This window comes from Oncorhynchus mykiss, chromosome 17, assembly GCF_013265735.2.
Source record: "Oncorhynchus mykiss isolate Arlee chromosome 17, USDA_OmykA_1.1, whole genome shotgun sequence".
Lineage (NCBI taxonomy): Eukaryota > Metazoa > Chordata > Actinopteri > Salmoniformes > Salmonidae > Oncorhynchus > Oncorhynchus mykiss.
In genome coordinates, this window is record NC_048581.1 from 5,373,603 (window position 1) to 5,394,657 (window position 21,055).

The 21,055-nt window shown below is 40.6% G+C and overlaps 2 protein-coding genes and 1 non-coding gene across 3 annotated transcripts in view; 2 read left to right on the forward strand and 1 right to left on the reverse strand.

Moving 5' to 3' along the window:
* The window catches only part of LOC110494908 (zinc finger protein 721), a 317,665-nt gene that overhangs the window by 93,525 nt on the left and 203,085 nt on the right, over positions 1–21,055 (forward strand). The gene's annotated exons all lie outside the window — the stretch shown is intronic.
* Positions 9,024–9,105, forward strand: trnal-aag. The gene has a single exon. It is a non-coding gene; the product is annotated as a tRNA-Leu (tRNA).
* LOC110494928 (zinc finger protein 189) lies at positions 13,401–17,716 on the reverse strand. Its single transcript, XM_036947959.1, has 2 exons — positions 16,881–17,716; positions 13,401–14,187 (listed from the first exon to the last, which is right to left on the reverse strand). Exons 1-2 carry the CDS (start codon positions 17,215–17,217, stop codon positions 13,529–13,531), a joined length of 996 nt encoding a protein of 331 aa, XP_036803854.1. The 5' UTR covers positions 17,218–17,716; the 3' UTR covers positions 13,401–13,528.

Genomic DNA, 21,055 nt, shown 5'->3' on the forward strand with positions numbered 1-21,055 from the left:
CAGAATATATACATATGAGATGAGTAAATACAGTAGAATAAAATACAGAATATACACATATGAGGTGAGTAAATACAGTAGAATAAAATACAGAATATATACATATGAGATGAGTAAATACAGGAGAATAAAATACAGAATATGAGATGAGTAAATACAGGAGAATAAAATACAGAATATGAGATGAGTAAATACAGGAGAATAAAATACAGAATATATACATATGAGATGAGTAAATACAGGAGAATAAAATACAGTATATACACATATGAGATGAGTAAATACAGTAGAATAAAATACAGTATATACATATGTGGTGAGTAAAGCAGTATGTAAACATTATTCAAGAGACCAGTTGTGGAGTCTGTTTTCCCTGGCTGTCACCCTCGCATACCACGATCACATCCTGACCTCACTCAAACCCTGACCGTTCAAGCTGGAGAGTCCAGAAGAGACCCCTGCAGCAGAATCATTCTAGGCCGGTCGTATCACTGTACACCAGCTACCGGGAAGCACTCATGTAAGACAGGAGCAGATCTGACTGACATTTTGTTAAGTCCCTGAAGAACTCCCAGTTTACAGACTGGCTCCCTCCAACCAGAGAGCAAACTGAACACTCTCTGTCTCCGTGACAACAAACAGGCTGCTATCAGACTCTGCCGTTCCGTATCTCACTAAACGGATCGATTGATATGGCGGCACACACCACATTACCCAGAGCCTTAGAAATGCTTTCCTAAGAACTCTAAAGATGGACTGTAATTTTCTCAAGCTGCCAACCAAAAAAACTTGTCGTTGATTTGTATTAAAATGTGTTTTGCTAGTTTAGAATGTTACTATTTGATAATTATATATGATTGACGTTATGATTGTAGATTGGTGTACAATTCAGTCTATGACTGTGAGAAAGAAAGGAAAAGCTGCTACTACTACTACTACTACTACCACTACTGTTACTACTACCACCACTACTACTACTACTACCACTACTACTACCACTACTACTACTGTTACTACTACTGTTACTACTACTACTACTACTGTTACTACTACTGTTACTACTACTACTACTACTGTTACTGTTACTACTACTGTTACTACTACTACTACTACTGTTACTACTACCACTACTGCTACTACTACTACTACTACTATTGTTACTACTACCAGTACTACTGCTACTACTACTGCTACTACTACTACTATTGTTACTACTACCAGTACTACTGCTACTACTACTGTTACTACTACTACTACCACTACTGCTACTACTACTACTACTACTACTACTACTATTGTTACTGCTACCAGTACTACTGCTACCAGTACTACTACTACCAGTACTACTGCTACCAGTACTACTGCTACCAGTACTACTGCTACCAGTACTACTGCTACCAGTACTACTACTACCAGTACTACTGCTACCAGTACTACTGCTACTACTGTTACTACTACTACTACCACTACTACTACTACTACTACTACTATTGTTACTACTACCAGTACTACTGCTACCAGTACTACTGCTACTACTACTACTGTTACTACTAATACTACCACTACTGCTACTACTACTACTACTACTACTACTACTATTGTTACTACTACCAGTACTACTGCTACCAGTACTACTGCTACTACCAGCACTACTGCTACTACTACTACCAGTACTACTACTGTTACCAGTACTACTGCTACTACTACTACTACTACTACCAGTATTTCTGCTACTACCAGTATTACTGCTACTACTACTACTACCAGTATTACTGCTACTACTACTACTACTACCAGTATTACTGCTACTACCAGTACTACTACTACTACTACTACCAGTACTACTGCTACTACTACTACTACTACTAATACCAGTATTACTGCTACTACCAGTATTACTGCTACTACTACTACTACCAGTATTACTGCTACTACTACTACTACCAGTACTACTGCTACTACTACTACTACTACTACTACTACCACCAGTATTACTGCTACTACTACTACTACCAGTATTACTGCTACTACTACTACTGCTACCAGTACTACTGCTACTACCACTACTACTGTTACTACTACTGTTACTACTACCACAGTTACCACTACTACAGCGACTACTACTGCTACTACAATTCAGTCTATGACCGTGAGAAAGAAAGGAAAAGCTACTTCTACGCAGCATAAGTGGTTTTATCCACATTTCAGCCTCATAACGTCAAATAATCAATATTCAGACTATCGACCAATAAAACAAAGTCTGTAACAGTAATAAAATAAAATGGCGTTTAGTCATATATTATCGTAAAATATAGTCTGAAGATGGAGGGGAAACGTGGTGGAAGAACCTAGACCATTTGAAATTCAAGAAAGCCGTTTTGTGGGACTACTACTGTGTCCACTACCTGGAAAAACACAAACATTTCCAACTGTCATTGAATATTACCATACGTTGTTCCCCGTTTGAGATCAGTCCTCATTTAACAATGCTTAACTATGTATTTAAAAAGGCCATTGAAACACACCTAAAGTAAACGTATTTTCTAGATCAGTAAAAATGCTATGCAAAACGGCATTCTAATGTGTCACTGTAGATATGACCCTCTTGACTTCTCAACCGCCTGGAAAGAGCTTTGTAACAAAACGCCATTCTAATGTGTCACTGTAGATATGACCCTCTTGACTTCTCAACCGCCTGGTAGAGCTCTGTAACAAAACGCCATTCTAATGTGTCACTGTAGATATGACCCTCTTGACTTCTCAACCGCCTGGTAGAGCTCTGTAACAAAGCGCCATTCTAATGTGTCACTGTAGAGATGACCCTCTTGACTTCTCAACCGCCTGGTAGAGCTCTGTAACAAAACGCCATTCTAATGTGTCACTGTAGAGATGACCCTCTTGACTTCTCATCCGCCTGGTAGAGCTTTGTAACAAAACGCCATTCTAATGTGTCACTGTAGAGATGACCCTCTTGACTTCTCATCCGCCTGGTAGAGCTCCGTAACTTGATTGGAAAAATAATATTGGAAATTCTTATTTCAGTTGGTAGTAATAAGAATTTAATGTTAAAGAATTGTTTTAACGCGTTTTCTCAAGAAGAAACAGAGGGTAACTTTTGTTTCGTCGTCGTCGCTGTCGAGTATACTTTCTACAATTTGGTTTAATGTGGCATAAACAAAAAAACACGATTTTTCAGTCAAAAATATGAGATAAGGGCGGGAGCACTGTGTGTGTTCTCTCATGGAGACTAAGTGCATGTGACGTGAAATATGTCTTTCCACACCGGGAGCAGTGGTAAGGCATCTTCCCTGTGTGTGTTACCTCGTGGTCTGTCAGATGCCTAAACTGGGTAAATATCGTTCCACACTGGGAGCAACGAAAAAGCTTCCCCCCTGTATGGCATTTCTCATGCACTTTCAGGTTCCCTAAATTCTTAAACGTTTTTTCACAATGAGAACAGTGGAAAAGCCTCTTTACTTCTGTGTGAGTTCTCTCGTGTGATTCCAGGTTCCCTAACTGGATAAATCTCTTTCCGCACTGAGAGCAGTGATAAGGTTTCTCCCCTGTGTGTATTTTCGTATGTGCTTTCAGGCTCCCTGAATGGGTGAATCTCTTTCCACACAGGGAGCAGTGGTACGGCTTCTCTCCCGTATGTGTCCTCCCGTGCGTTTTCAGGTTCCCTAAATGGTTAAAACTCTTTCCACACTGGGAGCAGTGGTGTTGTCCAGCTGGTTTGGACGTCGCTGGGTCCGGATCCCCCGAAGGACTCTTACCGCTGTCAACGTGAGAGTCTGATCTCTCTCCTGCCAAAGACAGTGTTTAGTTAGACAGACATGTACGAAGTCCACATGATGAAACCTCATACTAAGTCTTTGTATGGCGTTTAATATAGATCCCTCAGAGCAGAGTGGCTGTAGAGAACTGTAGGCTAATAAAACAAATCCTATTGAACTTTACATGTTGTGTCTTTTTTTGTTGACATCCTAATCTGATGTAGATTTATGATATCCTTATTACATCTTGACATCCTTATTGATCAACAATAACATCCTAATCTGATCTAGACTTATGATATCCTTATTACATCTTGACATCCTTATTGATCAACAATAACATCCTAAACTGATGTAGATTTATGATATCCTTATTACATCTTGACATCCTTATTGATCAACAATAACATCCTAATCTGATCTAGATTTATGACATCCTTATTACATCTTGACATCCAAATCTGATTTAGATTTATGATATCCATATTACATCTTGACATCCTTATTGATCAACAATAACATCCTAATCTGATCTAGATTTATGACATCCTTATTACATCTTGACATCTTGATCAAAAAATGACATCCAAATCTGATCTACTTCTTATGGGGTTGTAAGGGAATTTATCCTAATCTGATCTCTATAACCTCCTTATTGATCTCCACATCCAACGTCTGATAAAGGGTTAGCAGGGCATCAATGGAATGTGGACGTCAGATTAAATGAGGTTGGTTTCAATTTATTGACTAAGACTTTGGAAGTAAATCCAAATTCAATATATGACATCAAAATTGGTAAATAAACAAAAACAGGAAGTATAAATATAATATTTATTGATTGATTTATTTGTTGATATTCTTTTGCTTTTAACTCAGCTAAGGTGAACTGGAGGAGTGTGCTCGTACATGCCCTTAGGGATAGGGCCACCCCTTTTTTCTCCACTTCCTGTCTGAATGACGTGCCCAAAGTAAACCGACTGTAGCTCAGGCCCTGAAGGATATGCATATAATTGGTACCATTGGAAAGAAAAAAACATTGAAGTTCGTAAGAAATGTTACAATAATGTAGGAGAATATAACACAATAGATATGGTAGGAGAAAATCCAACTGGATTTTTTTATTTTTTGGAGAGACCATCCTCTTAGAAATGCAAGAGAAAGGTCATATTGTAAAATAGCTCCCTGATGCAATTCCTATGGATTCCACAGGGCGTCAACAGTACATCCTGTACAAAAACAAACTCACGTCCTTGACAACTTCCTGGACAACAGCTCTGCACTGCTTCACGAAGCGCAAGAAGTATGAATGCCCTTCTACTTCTGAAGAGGTCGTATCTCTGTAAATGCTACATGGTCAAGTATGAATGCCCTTCTACTTCTGAAGAGGTCGTATCACTGTAAATGCTACATGGTCAGGTATGAATGCCCTTCTACTTCTGAAGAGGTCGTATCACTGTAAATGCTACATGGTCAGGTATGAATGCCCCTCTTTTAGGTCGTATCACTGTAAATGCTACATGGTCAAGTATGAATGCCCTTCTACTTCTGAAGAGGTCGTGTCACTGTAAATGCTACATGGTCAAGTATGAATGCCCTGACTTCTGAAGAGGTCGTATCACTGTAAATGCTACATGGTCAAGTATGACGGCCTAGGAACAGTGGGTTAACTGCCCTGTTCAGGGGCAGAACGACAGATTTGTACCTTGTCAGCTCTGGGATTTGAACTTGCAACCTTCCGGTTACTAGTCCAACGGTGTGGACCTGTGGAGCTTCTCAATGTAATGTTTTCTTCACCTAAAACAGCTAGCAAAATAAAAGTGTGTTTTTACATCCATTGAGAATTACAATAGTTCCTCAATGTATATAAAAAAATATTTTCCAGCTCTCTCCCTTTTCGATGAACCACTCAGCGGGAAACAAGTCAATGCTCTGATCCAGTGGAAACGCCATAAAATAGACCTGATTACTTCTCATCAGTACTTGACTTGGACTGGAATAGGTTCCGGTATTCATTTTGGGTGCTGGTACTGTTTATATGTAGGTGCAGGAGCTCCACTATACTTCTGAGCTAATATTCTATGAGAGGAACATTTGAGGTTTCGCTACTCAGCTCCAGTGAGCGCCTGTCCAAGTCGAGCATTGCTTCTTATCTCTTGCGCAAATAGCCTACAGCTGTGTCGGTCCTGAGCTCACCGGTTGAGGGGAAACTCTGAGGATCCAGAATATTTTTATACAATGTTGCTAGGTTGCTAGCACAAGCTTCAGGCCTGACCCAAGTTAATAGTTGATACAGTGTTTCAAGTTGGTTGCAGACAGGCCATGCATAGTCAATGTGATTTTATAGGATATTTATTTTTTAAATCAGGATATTTTCTACCTGCAGGCTGCAATGTTTTTATTTGTTGACTTTATGTCGGCTATTTTTACATAGTTGGAAACAGAAAATACTTTATAGGTTTTTATAATTTTCATTTAGATTGAATTTTGATGAACAACATGACAATGATTTTGACATATGAAGACGTTTATTATAAATGAAATTAAAATGTTCCATGAAAATGTGCAGATGAAAACCATATCTGGCACGCAGATAAGTAGAAATGGTACGATAAATTGGCATTCCACATAAGAAAAGGCAGAATGGTGTCTATATATGGAAAAATACACGCTAAAAAAATAAATCGACCAAGATTTGTATTAGTTGGGGAACAGCCCTACTGGGAACAGACCCGAGTGGGCAGATCTATTGTATTTGTTCAAACTAAACTACAGCACTTACTTTGATGTGTCAAATCTGATCCTTTCTTCTCTTCTCCTCCTCTCACAGTTCCACTCAGCCCTGTTGTTTTCCTGCAGTCCACCAGCAGCACAGACAACCTCTTCATACCCAGCAGTAAGGTGCTACCAGGAGAGGCACGACACGGGGACTCCGGGAGGGAGGAAGGGCTAGCGTTGTCCTGGTAACCATAAAGAGGGGACACAGACACATATCATTATGGATGCTGATGTCACTGTTGACAAAGTGCTTTACAGAAACCCAGCCCAGACCCAGATAGAGCAAGCTGTATGCTAGACCAGACCAAGCTGTACCATCTGGTGTTCTGATCTGGAGAGACTCTTCTCTGCCTCGTCAGCATCAGGATGTTGTTGAGGCTCCCCAGAGGATCCATAATAGTCATGTCTCTCTCCTGTGTGAATGAGAACATCAAAACAGATGGTAAACTTATGACTTTTTATTGCAATCACAGATGGTAGGGAATTTGATTTGATTGGTCCTCAACTCACAGCTCAGACACAACACTTGAGTCAGGATAAAGTGGGGTTAGCCTGCCCCCTGATTGGTCCTCAACTAGCCTGCTCCGGAGAAGGTTAGAGATGAAGGATTTGTTGCCATAGAAACTTACATGGTTAAGAGGTAAGAGACCTTCAACAGTTATCCTGAGTTGAATTCAGTGAGTCGAATTCAGAATTGAACCGAAGTCAGCTCACTAACTCCTCTATCCCACTACATAGTATACCCCTCAGAGTTAAACAGGCTGTTGTGGGTTCTGATGGGAAATCAAAGTTGAGCAGGTGTTCATAATGTTTTGTAAACTCGGTATATATCGGGTTCAGATGGGGTATGACCGTTGAACTGAGGTCGTTGGGCATTTAGAAGTTATATTCTTCAAGAATCAATGGCTACAACTCTCTCTAATGTGTCATCAGGTTCTAGGACTTCTTCTCTGCTTTTAAACTGTGAGATGTGAAGTTGTGGACTGGTTCCGAGTGACATTATTGGTGTACAGAGCGCTCTGTGAATTTCATAGGTTCCCGTGCCTTATTGTGTCACAATGCCCCATATGTCAGCTCTCGGTTTCCACTCTCTCGGCGGAGCTGACTTGAACTGGCAGGTTTCACACCCCACATTTACATAGGGAGTAACGTGTCACATTTTCTGGCCTATCCAGAAAAATGATCTCTTCCTCTTGAGAGAGTGAGCCCAGCTTGGGAGACAGCTCCCAGTGTGGAAAGATGTTTACCTGCTGACTAAACTAAATTCATTTAGATGTAAATGGACAATAAAGTATACATTTAAAAGTTTTTAAAAAATGCATGTACCAATCACAGATTGCCCCTTTATCAATTCCTCCAGTACTGAACAACATATTCGAGTGCATAACTTCAGTAGAATGCCCCTTTAAAACCGCACCTTAGCCTAGTTCAACAACTGCCGAGTTGTTTTTAGACAATACTCACTGGTGTTAATCTGATCTTCTGTCTCCTCCTCTTTCACTCCCAGAACGGGTTCAACCTTCTCTTTTATTGAGACAGCCTCGTCTTCCTCCCAAAAAGGTTCCTCTTTCACTGAAACAGCCGCCTCTTCCTCCTTTTTCATTCTGAAAGCTTCTACCTCCTCTTCCACTGTGACAGCCTGTATCCCCTCTTCCTCTTTCACTCCTAAAGTTTCATTCTCTTCTTTCAATGTGATTACCTCCTCTTCCTCCTTTTTCATTCTGAAAGCTTCTACCTCTTTTTCCACTGTGACAGCCGATACTCCCTCCACTCCAAAATGCTCCTCCTCTTCTTTCAATGTGATAGCCTCCTCTTCCTCCTTTTTCATTCTGAAAGCTTCTTCCTTTCCTTTCACTATAATATCATCCTCTTTTACGACAATGTTCAGCCCCTGAGCTTCTTTCTGAGTCCAGCAGACCTCTGTAGCAGGGGAGAAGTAGCTTAGTGAGCTCATGGTCGGGGATATTAGTTCGCTAAATAGCATTAGCTGGTTAGCATTAGAAACTAGCCTAGTGCCGGGCTCAGTATCAATCTTAAGAATTTAACACATTTAACATGCAAATGACGTTACAATTAAGCAGTTGATACGTTAACATAATTGTGTTTAAACCACTGAGGCAAATATACACAAGAATGGCCTAAAGAGCTTCAATATTCCGGTTTCATGTTGCCTAGCAAGCAATCGAGGTGGATGAATACGTAGCGGTGTTGCTCTTCTTAGCATCCCGTCCACTAGATTATACGTCACGGAAGAATTACTCGCGTCGCCATCTGTTGGCTGAATTGGTTGACGCAAAGAGGATTCTGTCAAACAATGTCATAACAAATCATTTCAATGTAAGGTTTTTCCACACTTCTTATACATACACACTATACAACTATCTGCGGAGTTGATTAAAACCGGAAACATTCGGTATTGGTGGATATCAATATGTTGAATCATGTGGAAGATATATATATATATATATGTGCATCGGTAGCGTGGCCGAGCGGTCTAAGGCGCTGGATTAAGGCTCCAGTCTCTTCGGAGGCGCGGGTTCGAATCCCGCCGCTGCCAGATATTTTGGCTCTTGAGTGGCGCTGCATCTCAGAGTCGTCTGGAGTCGTCACTACAGACTGTATCACAGTTTAGAATCGGTCGTGATCGGAAGTCCCATAGTGCGGCTCACAATTGGCCCATGTCATTGTAAATAAGAATTGTTCTTAACTGACTTGCCTAGTTAAATACGGGGCTAAAAAAAATATTTATATATATCATCAGAACTGACGGACATATTGTCCTCATTCCAGCACAGCTGTTGATTCTCCAATCCTTTTTCTCCATTTCATCCGCACTTACTCGCCTCCTTTTCCTAAACGATGGTTCTTCGTCGTAGATTTATGTCTCGAATGTTGATCCAACACCTGCAGCTAATTCAAACCAGCCCACTGGGTACAGACGTCATTTCAACGTCGAGTTTTGATTTACATTTGGTTAAAATTGTCAACTAAAAGTGAATTCAACATGAAATCAACTAAACATTTCACCGTGTCATTGGATTTAAATTGGGTGAAAATGCTTAGTGTTAATCCTAAATCTTCAGCAATGCGTGGGCGAGTCAGTGCCACATGTTCATTTTTGCCGATATCAAGAAGTTATCCTGAAAAACCTAGGCTATGTGGCAAATAACGTTAAAAAAAATGTCGTCTTCCTTGACAACAAAAAAAGATTGCTGTTTTGAAACTGCAGTCCAAGTGCAGTAACTGCAGTCGGCTGTGGTATTTAGGACGCAGGTATTTAGGACGCAGTAATTGCAGAATAGCTGCAGAATAGCTGCAGTGTACCACAAGGTTAATTTGATTGTACTAAATAAATGCGTTCTTTGGTTTCCATGACAATTAACTGTTTTTCCTTCACTCCTATTGATAAAGACCATTTTATTAAAAGGCATCTGTGCTGCATGTGTGAAGTGGCATCCTGTCATTAGCCCACAACATGTTTAGTTTGTATTTGCACAACAATGATTTGAATGTTAGTATTTTTTTTTTAAAATAAAACATATCTGATAAATACATTTAAAAATATGTCTGTCATCTACCTAGTCAATTTAACCCCTACCTACATGTACACATTACCTCAACTACCTCGTACCCCTGCACATTGACTCTGTACAGGTACGTCTTGTATATAACCTCCTTATTGTTCTTTTCTGTTATTATTTCCTTTTCTTCTTTTTAACTCACCATTTCAGGGTAAAACCTGTTGCATTCGGTGTTTGTGAGAAATACAATTTGATTTGATTTTTAAAAATACAGTGCACATGTGGAAAATATCAATGTGAGCCAGTTTAATACAGCAGGAAAATAATCCCGAAACAACAGGAAATGTGAATTATTATGCTGATTATAATCGATAAAAAAAAATTGTTGTAGGGATTGATGCATTTTACGTTAGGGCAAATTAAGTCTGAAATGTTAAGTGGAAAATTACAAACTTTGGAAGCGTTTTTAAACTGTGAATAAACTACAAGTTTGAATGTACTGCTGCACAGGAAGAGTGATAAAACTAAGATCCTACATCTGTACGCAATCTTTGCGAGAGGAAAAACTCTTTACACAGTGGGAGCATTGGAAAGGTTTATTGCCTGTGTGTGTCCTCTCATGTTGTTTCAGGTCCCCTAACTGGTTAAAACCCTTTCCCACAGTGGGAACAGTTGCGTCCTCTTGCTGGTTTGGACGTCTCTGGTTCCAATAACCATAGGCCAGTTTACAACAAAAAAAATCTAATTTAAAAATAATCTTGGTGTAATTTGAAAATCAAAAGATGTAGAGTTCCAACTAGAATCCTGCTCTCATGGAATGTCATGGTTACAGGCTGAGCAGAGCTCTGTAATAATATATAATGTCATGTTTATAGGCTGAACAGAGTTCTATAATAATAGATAATGTCATGTTTACAGGCTGAGCAGAGCTCTATAATAATAGATAATGTCATGTTTACAGGCTGAGCAGAGCTCTATAATAATAGATAATGTCATGTTTATAGGCTGATCAGAGCTCTATGATAAACCCTGTTATAATAAACCCTGTTATAATAATCCCTGTTATAATAAACCCTGTTATAATAATCCCTGTTATAATAAACCCTGTTATAATAATCCCTGTTATAATAATCCCTGTTATAATAATCCCTGTTATAATAAACCCTGTTATAATAATCCCTGTTATAATAAACCCTGTTATAATAAACCCTGTTATAATAATCCCTGTTATAATAAACCCTGTTATAATAATCCCTGTTATAATAATCCCTGTTATAATAATCCCTGTTATGATAAACCCTGTTATTAATAAACCCTGTTATACTAATCCATGTTATAAAAGGTCATGTGTTTGTTTTAAATCCTCTGAATCTCTTCTTTGTATTTGACATAGTCTAAAACAACCACAGCACCCCCCCTTGTCTGCAGGTTTGATGCAAAGATGACTCTTACATTAGTTCATTAAGTGCCTGTTCTTCTGTCCTGGTGAGGCTTGTTTTTCCTCATATACACAGACACAGCTTCTTGTTGGATTGACCTACAGCCGGTATTGATGGAGGAGTTGTGCCCCTGATAGGACATACACAGACACAGCTTCTTGTTGGACTGACCTACAACCGGTATTGATGGAGGAGTTGTGCCCCTGATAGGACATACACAGACACAGCTTCTTGTTGGACTGACCTACAGCCGGTATTGATGGAGGAGTTGGTAACCATAGAATAGAATATGCCTTTTGGGTTTAATCAGTAACAGTTATTTGTTATTTTAGGGGGTAGATCAGCTTTAATATAAAATCTAATTTTTATTAGTCAAATACAACAGGTGTAAACTTTACAGTGAAATGCTGACGAGCCCCTAAACAAAAATTCAGTAAAAATAAAACATGTAAATAAGAAAAATAAATAAAAGTAACAAGTAATTAAAGAGCAGTAGTAAAATAACAATAGCAAGACTATATACAGGGGGGTTACCGGTACAGAGTCAATGTGGAGACTATATACAAGGGGGTTATATCCTTCCTGTTTGGCCCTGTCCGGGGGTGTCCTCGGAGTGGGCCACAGTGTCTCCTGACCCCTCCTGTCTCAGCCTCCAGTATTTATGCTGCAGTAGTTTATGTGTCGGGGGGCTAGGGTCAGTTTGTTATATCTGGAGTACTTCTCCTGTCCTATTCGGTGTCCTGTGTGAATCTAAGTGTGCGTTCTCTAATTCTCTCCTTCTCTCTTTCTCTCTCTCGGAGGACCTGAGCCCTAGGACCATGCCCCAGGACTACCTGACATGATGACTCCTTGCTGTCCCCAGTCCACCTGGCTGTGCTGCTGCTCCAGTTTCAACTGTTCTGCCTTATTATTATTCGGCCATGCTGATCATTTATGAACATTTGAACATCTTGGCCATGTTCTGTTATAATCTCCACCCGGCACAGCCAGAAGAGGACTGGCCATCCCACATATGCTCTCTCTAATTCTCTCTTTCTTTCTCTCTCTCGGAGGACCTGAGCCCTAGGACCATGCCCCAGGAATACCTGACATGATGACTCCTTGCTGTCCCCAGTCCACCTGACTGTGCTGCTGCTCCAGTTTCAACTATTCTGCCTTATTATTATTCGACCATGCTGGTCATTTATGAACATTTGAACATCTTGACCATGTTTTGTTATAATCTCCACCCGGCACAGCCAGAAGAGGACTGGCCACCCCACATAGCCTGGTTCCTCTCTAGGTTTCTTCCTAGGTTTTGGCCTTTCTAGGGAGTTTTTCCTAGCCACCGTGCTTCTTCACCTGCATTGCTTGCTGTTTGGGGTTTTAGGCTGGGTTTCTGTACAGCACTTTGAGATATCAGCTGATGTACGAAGGGCTATATAAAATAAATTTGATTGATTGATTGATTGGTTACCGGTACAGAGTCAACGTGCGGGGGCACCGGTTGGTCGAGGTAATATGTACATGTACGTAGAGGTATTAAAGTGAATATGCACAGACGATTATAACAGAGAGTAGCAGCAGTGTAAACATGTGGGGGGGGGGGGGGGGGGGCAATGCAAATAGTCTGGGTAGCCATTAGATGTTCAGGAGTCTTATGGCTTGGACCTAGACTTGGCACTCCGGTAAGGCTTGCCGTGTGGTAGTAGAGACAACAGTCTACGACATGGGTGGCTGGAGTCTTTGACCATTTTTTTGGGCCTTCCTCTGACACCGCCTGGTTTAGAGGTCCTGGATGGCAAGAAGCTTGGCCCCGGTGATGTACTGGGCCGTACGCACTGCCCTCTGTAGTGCCTTGCTGTTGGAGGCCGAGCAGTCGCCATACCAGGCAGTGAGTCAACCAGTTAGGATGCTCTCGATGGTGCAGCTGTCGAACCTTTTGAGGATCTGAGGACTCATGTCAAATCTTTTCAGTCTCCTGAGGGGGAATAGGCTTTCTCGTGCCCTCTTCACGGCTGTCTGTCCTTTGTCCTACTGTTCAGCAGCCTACATCCTTATCTCCTGTGTGTACTCTCTTATGTCTTCTCATGTGACCCAACCAGGAAAAACTCTTTTCACATTGGGAGCAGTGGTACGGCTTCTCCCCTGTGTGTATTATCTCATGCTGTTTCAATTGTCCTTTCAGCTTAAAACTCTTTCCACACTGGGAGCAATGATGAGGCTTCTCCCCTGTGTGTATTCTATCATGTATTTTCAGGCTCGCTAACAAGGAAAAATTATTTCCACACTTAGAGCATTGGAAAGGTTTATCTCGCTTCTCTCCTGTGTGTATTCTCTCATGCTCTTTCAGGTATTCTTTCCGGTTAAAACTCTTTCCACACTGGGAGCAGTGATAAGGTTTTTCCCCTGTGTGTATCATCTCATGTCTTTTCAGGCACCCTGATGAGAAAAAACTCTTTCCACATTGAGAGCAGTGATGAGGCTTCTCTCCTGTGTGTGTCCTCTCATGTCTTTTCATGCTCGCTAACAAGGAAAAACACTTTCCACACTGGAAGCATTGGAAAGGCTTCTCCCCTGTGTGTATTCTCTCATGTCGTTTCAGACACCTTAACTGGTTAAAAATCATTCCACAGTGGGAGCAGTGGTGTCGTCTTGCTGGTTTGGACGTCTCTGGTTTCTCCGAGTCTGGTCTTTCTCCTGCCAAAGACAGAGTGTTTATTTAAATAAAGACCTGAATGAAACCTCCACATGACACAACTCTCTTGCTAGGAGGTTGAATCCAAATCACATCCCTCAATAACCATAGGCCAGTTTACAAAAAAATCCTAATTTAAAAGAGTCTTGATGTAATTTGAAAATCAAAAGATGTAGAGTTCCAACTAGAGTCCTGCTCTCATGGAATGTCATGTTGAGGCTGAGCAGAGCTCTATAATAATAGATAATGTCATGTTTATAGGCTGAGCAGAGCTCTATGATAATAGATAATGTCATGTTTATAGGCTGAGCAGAGCTCTATAATAATAGATAATGTCATGGTTGCAGGTTGAGCAGAGCTCTATAATAATAGATAATGTCATGTTGAGGTTGAGCAGAGCTCTATAATAATAGATAATGGCATGTTGAGGCTGAGCAGAGCTCTATAATAATAGATAATGTCATGTTGAGGTTGAGCAGAGCTCTATAATAATAGATAATGGCATGTTGAGGCTGAGCAGAGCTCTATAATAATAGATAATGGCATGTTGAGGTTGAGCAGAGCTCTATAATAATAGATAATGGCATGTTGAGGCTGAGCAGAGCTCTATAATAATAGATAATGGCATGTTGAGGCTGAGCAGAGCTCTATAATAATAGATATTGTGGACTACAGTATTTCAATCAATGTCATAGGCTGCATTTGATCCATTGTTATTAATGTAGGTTATTAATGTAGGTTCGCCAGGTTCGATCTCGCGCTGTGTCCGGGGAGAAAAAGGAAACCAACAAAGTGTCGTAATATAACACCAATATAAAGGAAACCAACAAAGTGTCGTAATATAACACCAATATAAAGGAAACCCCAACATAAAGTGTGTTGAGTGTTGAGCCCCGACAACGGCTTCAGTGTGCCTTGGCCTTTAGGACATTAAACACGTCATTAGAATTGTTTGGAAAATACTCTTCATAACTGGAATTTGTCCGAATGCTTTCATGATATTTAAATGAGTAGGCTTTTGGTTCCCAAATGACAAGGAGGGGTTTTTCTGATGGGCCTTGCCATTTCTGTCTTGATAATGCTAGGCTTTTGGTTCCCAAATGACAAGGAGGGGTTTTTCTGATGGGCCTTGCCATTTCTGTCTTGATAATGCTAGGCTTTTGGTTCCCAAATGACAAGGAGGGGTTTTTCTGATGGGCCTTGCCATTTCTGTCTTGATAATGCTAGGCTTTTGGTTCCCAAATGACAAGGAGGGGTTTTTCTGATGGGCCTTGCCATTTCTGTCTTGATAATGCTAGGCTTTTGGTTCCCAAATGACAAGGAGGGGTTTTTCTGATGGGCCTTGCCATTTCTGTCTTGATAATGCTAGGCTTCTGGTTCCCAAATGACAAGGAGGGATTTCTCTGATGGGCCTTGCCATTTCTGTCTTGATAATGCTAGGCTTTTGGTTCCCAAATGGCAAGGAGGGGTTTTTCTGATGGGCCTTGCCATTTCTGTCTTGATAATGCTAGGCTTTTGGTTCCCAAATGACAAGGAGGGGTTTCTCTGATGGGCCTTGTCATTTCTGTCTTGATAATGCTAGGCTTCTGGTTCCCAAATGACAAGGAGGGGTTTCTCTGATGCCATTTCTGTCTTGATAAATGCTTTGCTCAACTGTAAGGTTTGTTCAAATTTCATTTTTCAATATTGCTATTGTTCCTTCTCTCTCTCATTATTACATTATTATCTCTTACATTATTATTATGTTTTAGGTTATTCAGAAACAACGCCCAACTTTCTGATAAAGCCTAGAACTCAACAAAGTACTGAGTAAAGGGTAAACTAGTGTTTTTCCAATGTTGTAGCTGTCATATGGGCATGCTATTTATTTTACCTTTATTTAACTAGGCAAGTCAGTTAAGAACAAATTCTTATTTTCAATGACGGCCTAGGAACAGTTCTGCCCCTGAACTGCCTGTTCAGGAGCAGAAGGACAGATTTGTACCTTGTCAGCTCGGGGGTCACCTCCCTGACCAAGGCCCCCTTGCAACCTTCCGGTTACTAGTTCCTTGCAACCTTCCGGTTACCACTAGGCTACCCTGCCTTTATACATTACAATGTTAATGACAGTGGAATAGGGATGTACTGGTGGCAGACGTGACACATTTTCTATCATCCAATTTTGCTTTGACATTAACTGTAATATAGAATTATCAATTATGTTAACCCATATTTTAAATTGGCAGAATATGGTCATTACACTGGATAAATGATATACTGAAAACATATCAGACTCAATTAGATCGTCCTGACGTCATAAACACATCTTGGATTGATAATTTAACATTTCCTAAACAGCACCAACGTCAGGCTACTGCAGCCTCACTCTACCCGTGATGTCAAAGCAATTTAGGATAAGGTGCGAAAATGAACTAAACGATTTGGTATCACTTTGATTATGGAAGATTAAATAAGTGTGAGGCAAACTGTTTGCTTGGAATAATTTGTAGCTGTCGTTTCTATCAGAGCATTAGAGAACATCCTAATCAGTTTCCCCTCCCAGAAAACACGCGGTACCATAAAGTGTTGTCACTTCGCTTAAAACAATTCACACGGAAGTTTTGCGAATTACGGCTCACTTGACCGCAGTCTTGAACATGACACATTAGTTCAACAACTACAGAGTTTGTTCCACTGTTTTTAAAATAGCACTTACTAGTGTTAATCAGATCTCCAGTCTCCTCCAATGGGACAGTAATCTCCCCCTCCTCCTCCTCCTTCATTCCACAAACTGCATCCTCCTCCTTCACTCTAAAAGCTTCTTCCTCTTTCACGTCTTTCTCCTCTTCTTTCACTGTAACAGCCTCACCCTCTACTTCTTCTTTCACTGTAACAGCCTCACCCTCTACTTCTTGTTTAACTGTAACAGCCTCCTCTTCCTTCTCCTCTTTCACGAGAACATCTTTCTCTGTCCAGCAGACCTCCTCTTCTTTAGCAGGGAGGGAGTAGCTTAGTGAGCTCATGGTCGAGGATGTTAGCAAGCTAGTTAGCATTAGCCGAGTGAGCCGAGCTAAACACGTAAATAGTAAATTAAATAGAGTAACTAGTAAATACGCAGACAGTGTGTTTAAAACACCGTGGTTAATATGAACCAAAATGGCCTAAAGCGCTTCAATGTTTTGGTTTTATGTTGGCTAGCACGCTACCGAGGTGGCTGAAGTGTTGTTGTAGAAACAAACATCCCGTCCCGTACATTATACGTCACGAATGAAGCATCACCTGAAAGACTCTCATCGCCGCCTGCTGACTGGAGTGGGTAACACAGTTGAACAAAAACAACATTCTGGCAAAACAATGTAAACTAATAATTGTTAAATAACCAGTTCTCTTACTTCTTACAGATAATAATTTCCTCTACGCAAATGTAGAGGCTGAATAGGGATAAGTACATTATTAACAAACCTGTTACGAATCAACCCTGTTACAAATAAACCCTGTTATGGCAAACCCTGATATAAGAAACCCTGTTATAGTAACCCTGTTATAGTAACCCCCCCCCCCCCCCCCCCCCCCCCCCATAAATGACTACAGCTTTATACACGTTTTTTAAAGGTGACATAAGTAATGTCGAGAAACAATAAGAAACTCCCACACCGCTCCTGAAAGTGCCACCGCTCTCAATTAAACGTATCCGCCGCAAGGCCTTCGTCAGAGCTTTAGTGAGTTAAAAAAAAAAAAAAATTGCACCCGTATTTAGACATAGCCACACCCACATCCATTCCACGCATCCAATGGGGTTGGAGGGAAAACAAGCATCACGAAAGACGTGCTACCAAATCTAACAATGTGCATTTCATAAATATTCTAATCCAGTGTGAACATAAACACTTCATAAACACGTCAACATAACACAACATAACACTTCATCAACACGTCAACATAACACTTCATCAACACGTCAACATAACACTTCATCAACACGTCAACATAACACTTCATCAACACGTCAACATAACACAACATAACACTTCATCAACACGTCAACATAACACTTCATCAACACGTCAACATAACACTTCATCAACACGTCAACATAACACAACATAACACTTCATCAACACGTCAACATAACACTTCATCAACACGTCAACATAACACTTCATCAACACGTCAACATAACACTTCATCAACACGTCAACATAACACTTCATCAACACGTCAACATAACACTTCATCAACACGTCAACATAACACTTCATCAACACGTCAACATAACACTTCATCAACACGTCAACATAACACAACATAACACTTTATAAACACGTCAACATAACACTTCATCAACACGTCAACATAACACTTCATCAACACGTCAACATAACACTTCATCAACACGTCAACATAACACTTCATAAACACGTCAACATAACACTTCATCAACACGTCAACATAACACTTCATCAACACGTCAACATAACACTTCATCAACACGTCAACATAACACTTCATCAACACGTCAACATAACACAACATAACACTTCATCAACACGTCAACATAACACTTCATCAACACGTCAACATAACACAACATAACACTTCATCAACACGTCAACATAACACAACATAACACTTCATCAACACGTCAACATAACACTTCATCAACACGTCAACATAACACTTCATCAACACGTCAACATAACACAACATAACACTTCATCAACACGTCAACATAACACAACATAACACTTCATCAACACGTCAACATAAACACTTCATCAACACGTCAACATAACACAACATAACACTTCATCAACACGTCAACATAACACTTCATCAACACGTCAACATAACACTTCATCAACACGTCAACACAACACTTCATCAACACGTCAACATAACACAACATAACACTTCATAAACACGTCTGTAAAACCACAACGAGGACATCGACCTATCCAGGAAGGTTCCATAAATCATTGGGTACAGCGCAGGAAAGAAACGTCAGAGTCGGCTGAGGTGGTGTGGCGGCATCAGTTCATGTTCACATTTACAACATAACATAACATGGGCATCACATCATTAAGACCTTTAGGGAATAATGTCTGGAGGGTGAAAATATCAAAAAACATTCTCTTTTACTCAGAGTTATTTATATCTCCTCCCCTGTCTGATATCTAGACTTTCTCTACGCCACAAAATCTAAAAAGGTAGATGTTTTTGGTCATTAAAATGTTCTGGATAATCCCTGTCGTTTCTTCTAGTTTAAATTTTATGTTCACAAATTCTGTTTGAGAGACAGAGGTTTTACCAACATAACACAGCCCACAACATAACAAAGCCCACAACATAACACAGCCCACAACATAACACAACATAACACAGCCCACTACATAACACAACCCACAACATAACACAACCCACTACATAACACAGCCAACTACATAACACAGCCCACAACATAACACAACCCACAACACAGCCCACAACATAACACAGCCCACATAACACAACCCACAACATAACACAACCCACAACATAGCACAACCCACAACATAGCACAACCCACAACATAGCACAACCCACAACATAGCACAACCCACATAACACAACCCACAACATAACACAACATTACACAGCCCACAACATAACACAGCCCACAACATAACACAACATAACACAACCCACAACATAACACAACATTACACAGCCCACAACATAACACAGCCCACAACATAACACAACATAACACAGCACACAACATAACACAACCCACAACATAACACAACATTACACAGCCCACAACATAACACAGCCCACAACATAACACAACATAACACAGCACACAACATAACACAACCCACAACATAACACAACATTACACAGCCCACAACATAACACAGCCCACAACATAACACAACATAACACAGCCCACAACATAACACAACCCACAACATAACACAACCCAACACAGCCCACAACATAACACAGCCCACAACATAACACAGCCCACAACATAACACAGACCACAACATAACACAGCACACAACATAACACAACCCACAACATAACACAGCCCACAACATAACACAACATAACACAACATAACACAACATAACACAGCCCACAACATAACACAGCCCACAACATAACACAGCCCACAACATAACACAACCCACAACATAACACAACCCACAACATAACACAGCCCACAACATAACACAGCTCACAACATAACACAGCCCACAACATAACACAGCCCACAACATAACACAGCCCACAACATAACACAGCCCACAACATAACACAGCCCACATAACACAACATAACACAACCCACAACATAACACAGCCCACAACATAACACAGCACACAACACAGCCCACAACATAACACAGCCCACAACATAACACAACATAACACAGCCCACAACATAACACAACCCACAACATAACACAGCCCACAACATAACACAGCCCACAACATAACACAGCCCACAACATAACACAGCCCACATAACACAACATAACACAACCCACAACATAACACAGCCCACAACATAACACAGCACACAACACAGCCCACAACATAACACAGCCCACAACATAACACAACATAACACAACCCACAACATAACACAACCCACAACATAACACAGCCCACAACATAACACAGCCCACAACATAACACAACATAACACAGCCCACAACATAACACAGCACACAACATAACACAACCCACAACATAACACAACCCACAACATAACACAGCCCACAACATAACACAGCCCACAACATAACACAACATAACACAGCCCACAACATAACACAGCCCACAACATAACAAAACATAACACAGCCCACAACATAACACAACATAACACAACCCACAACAT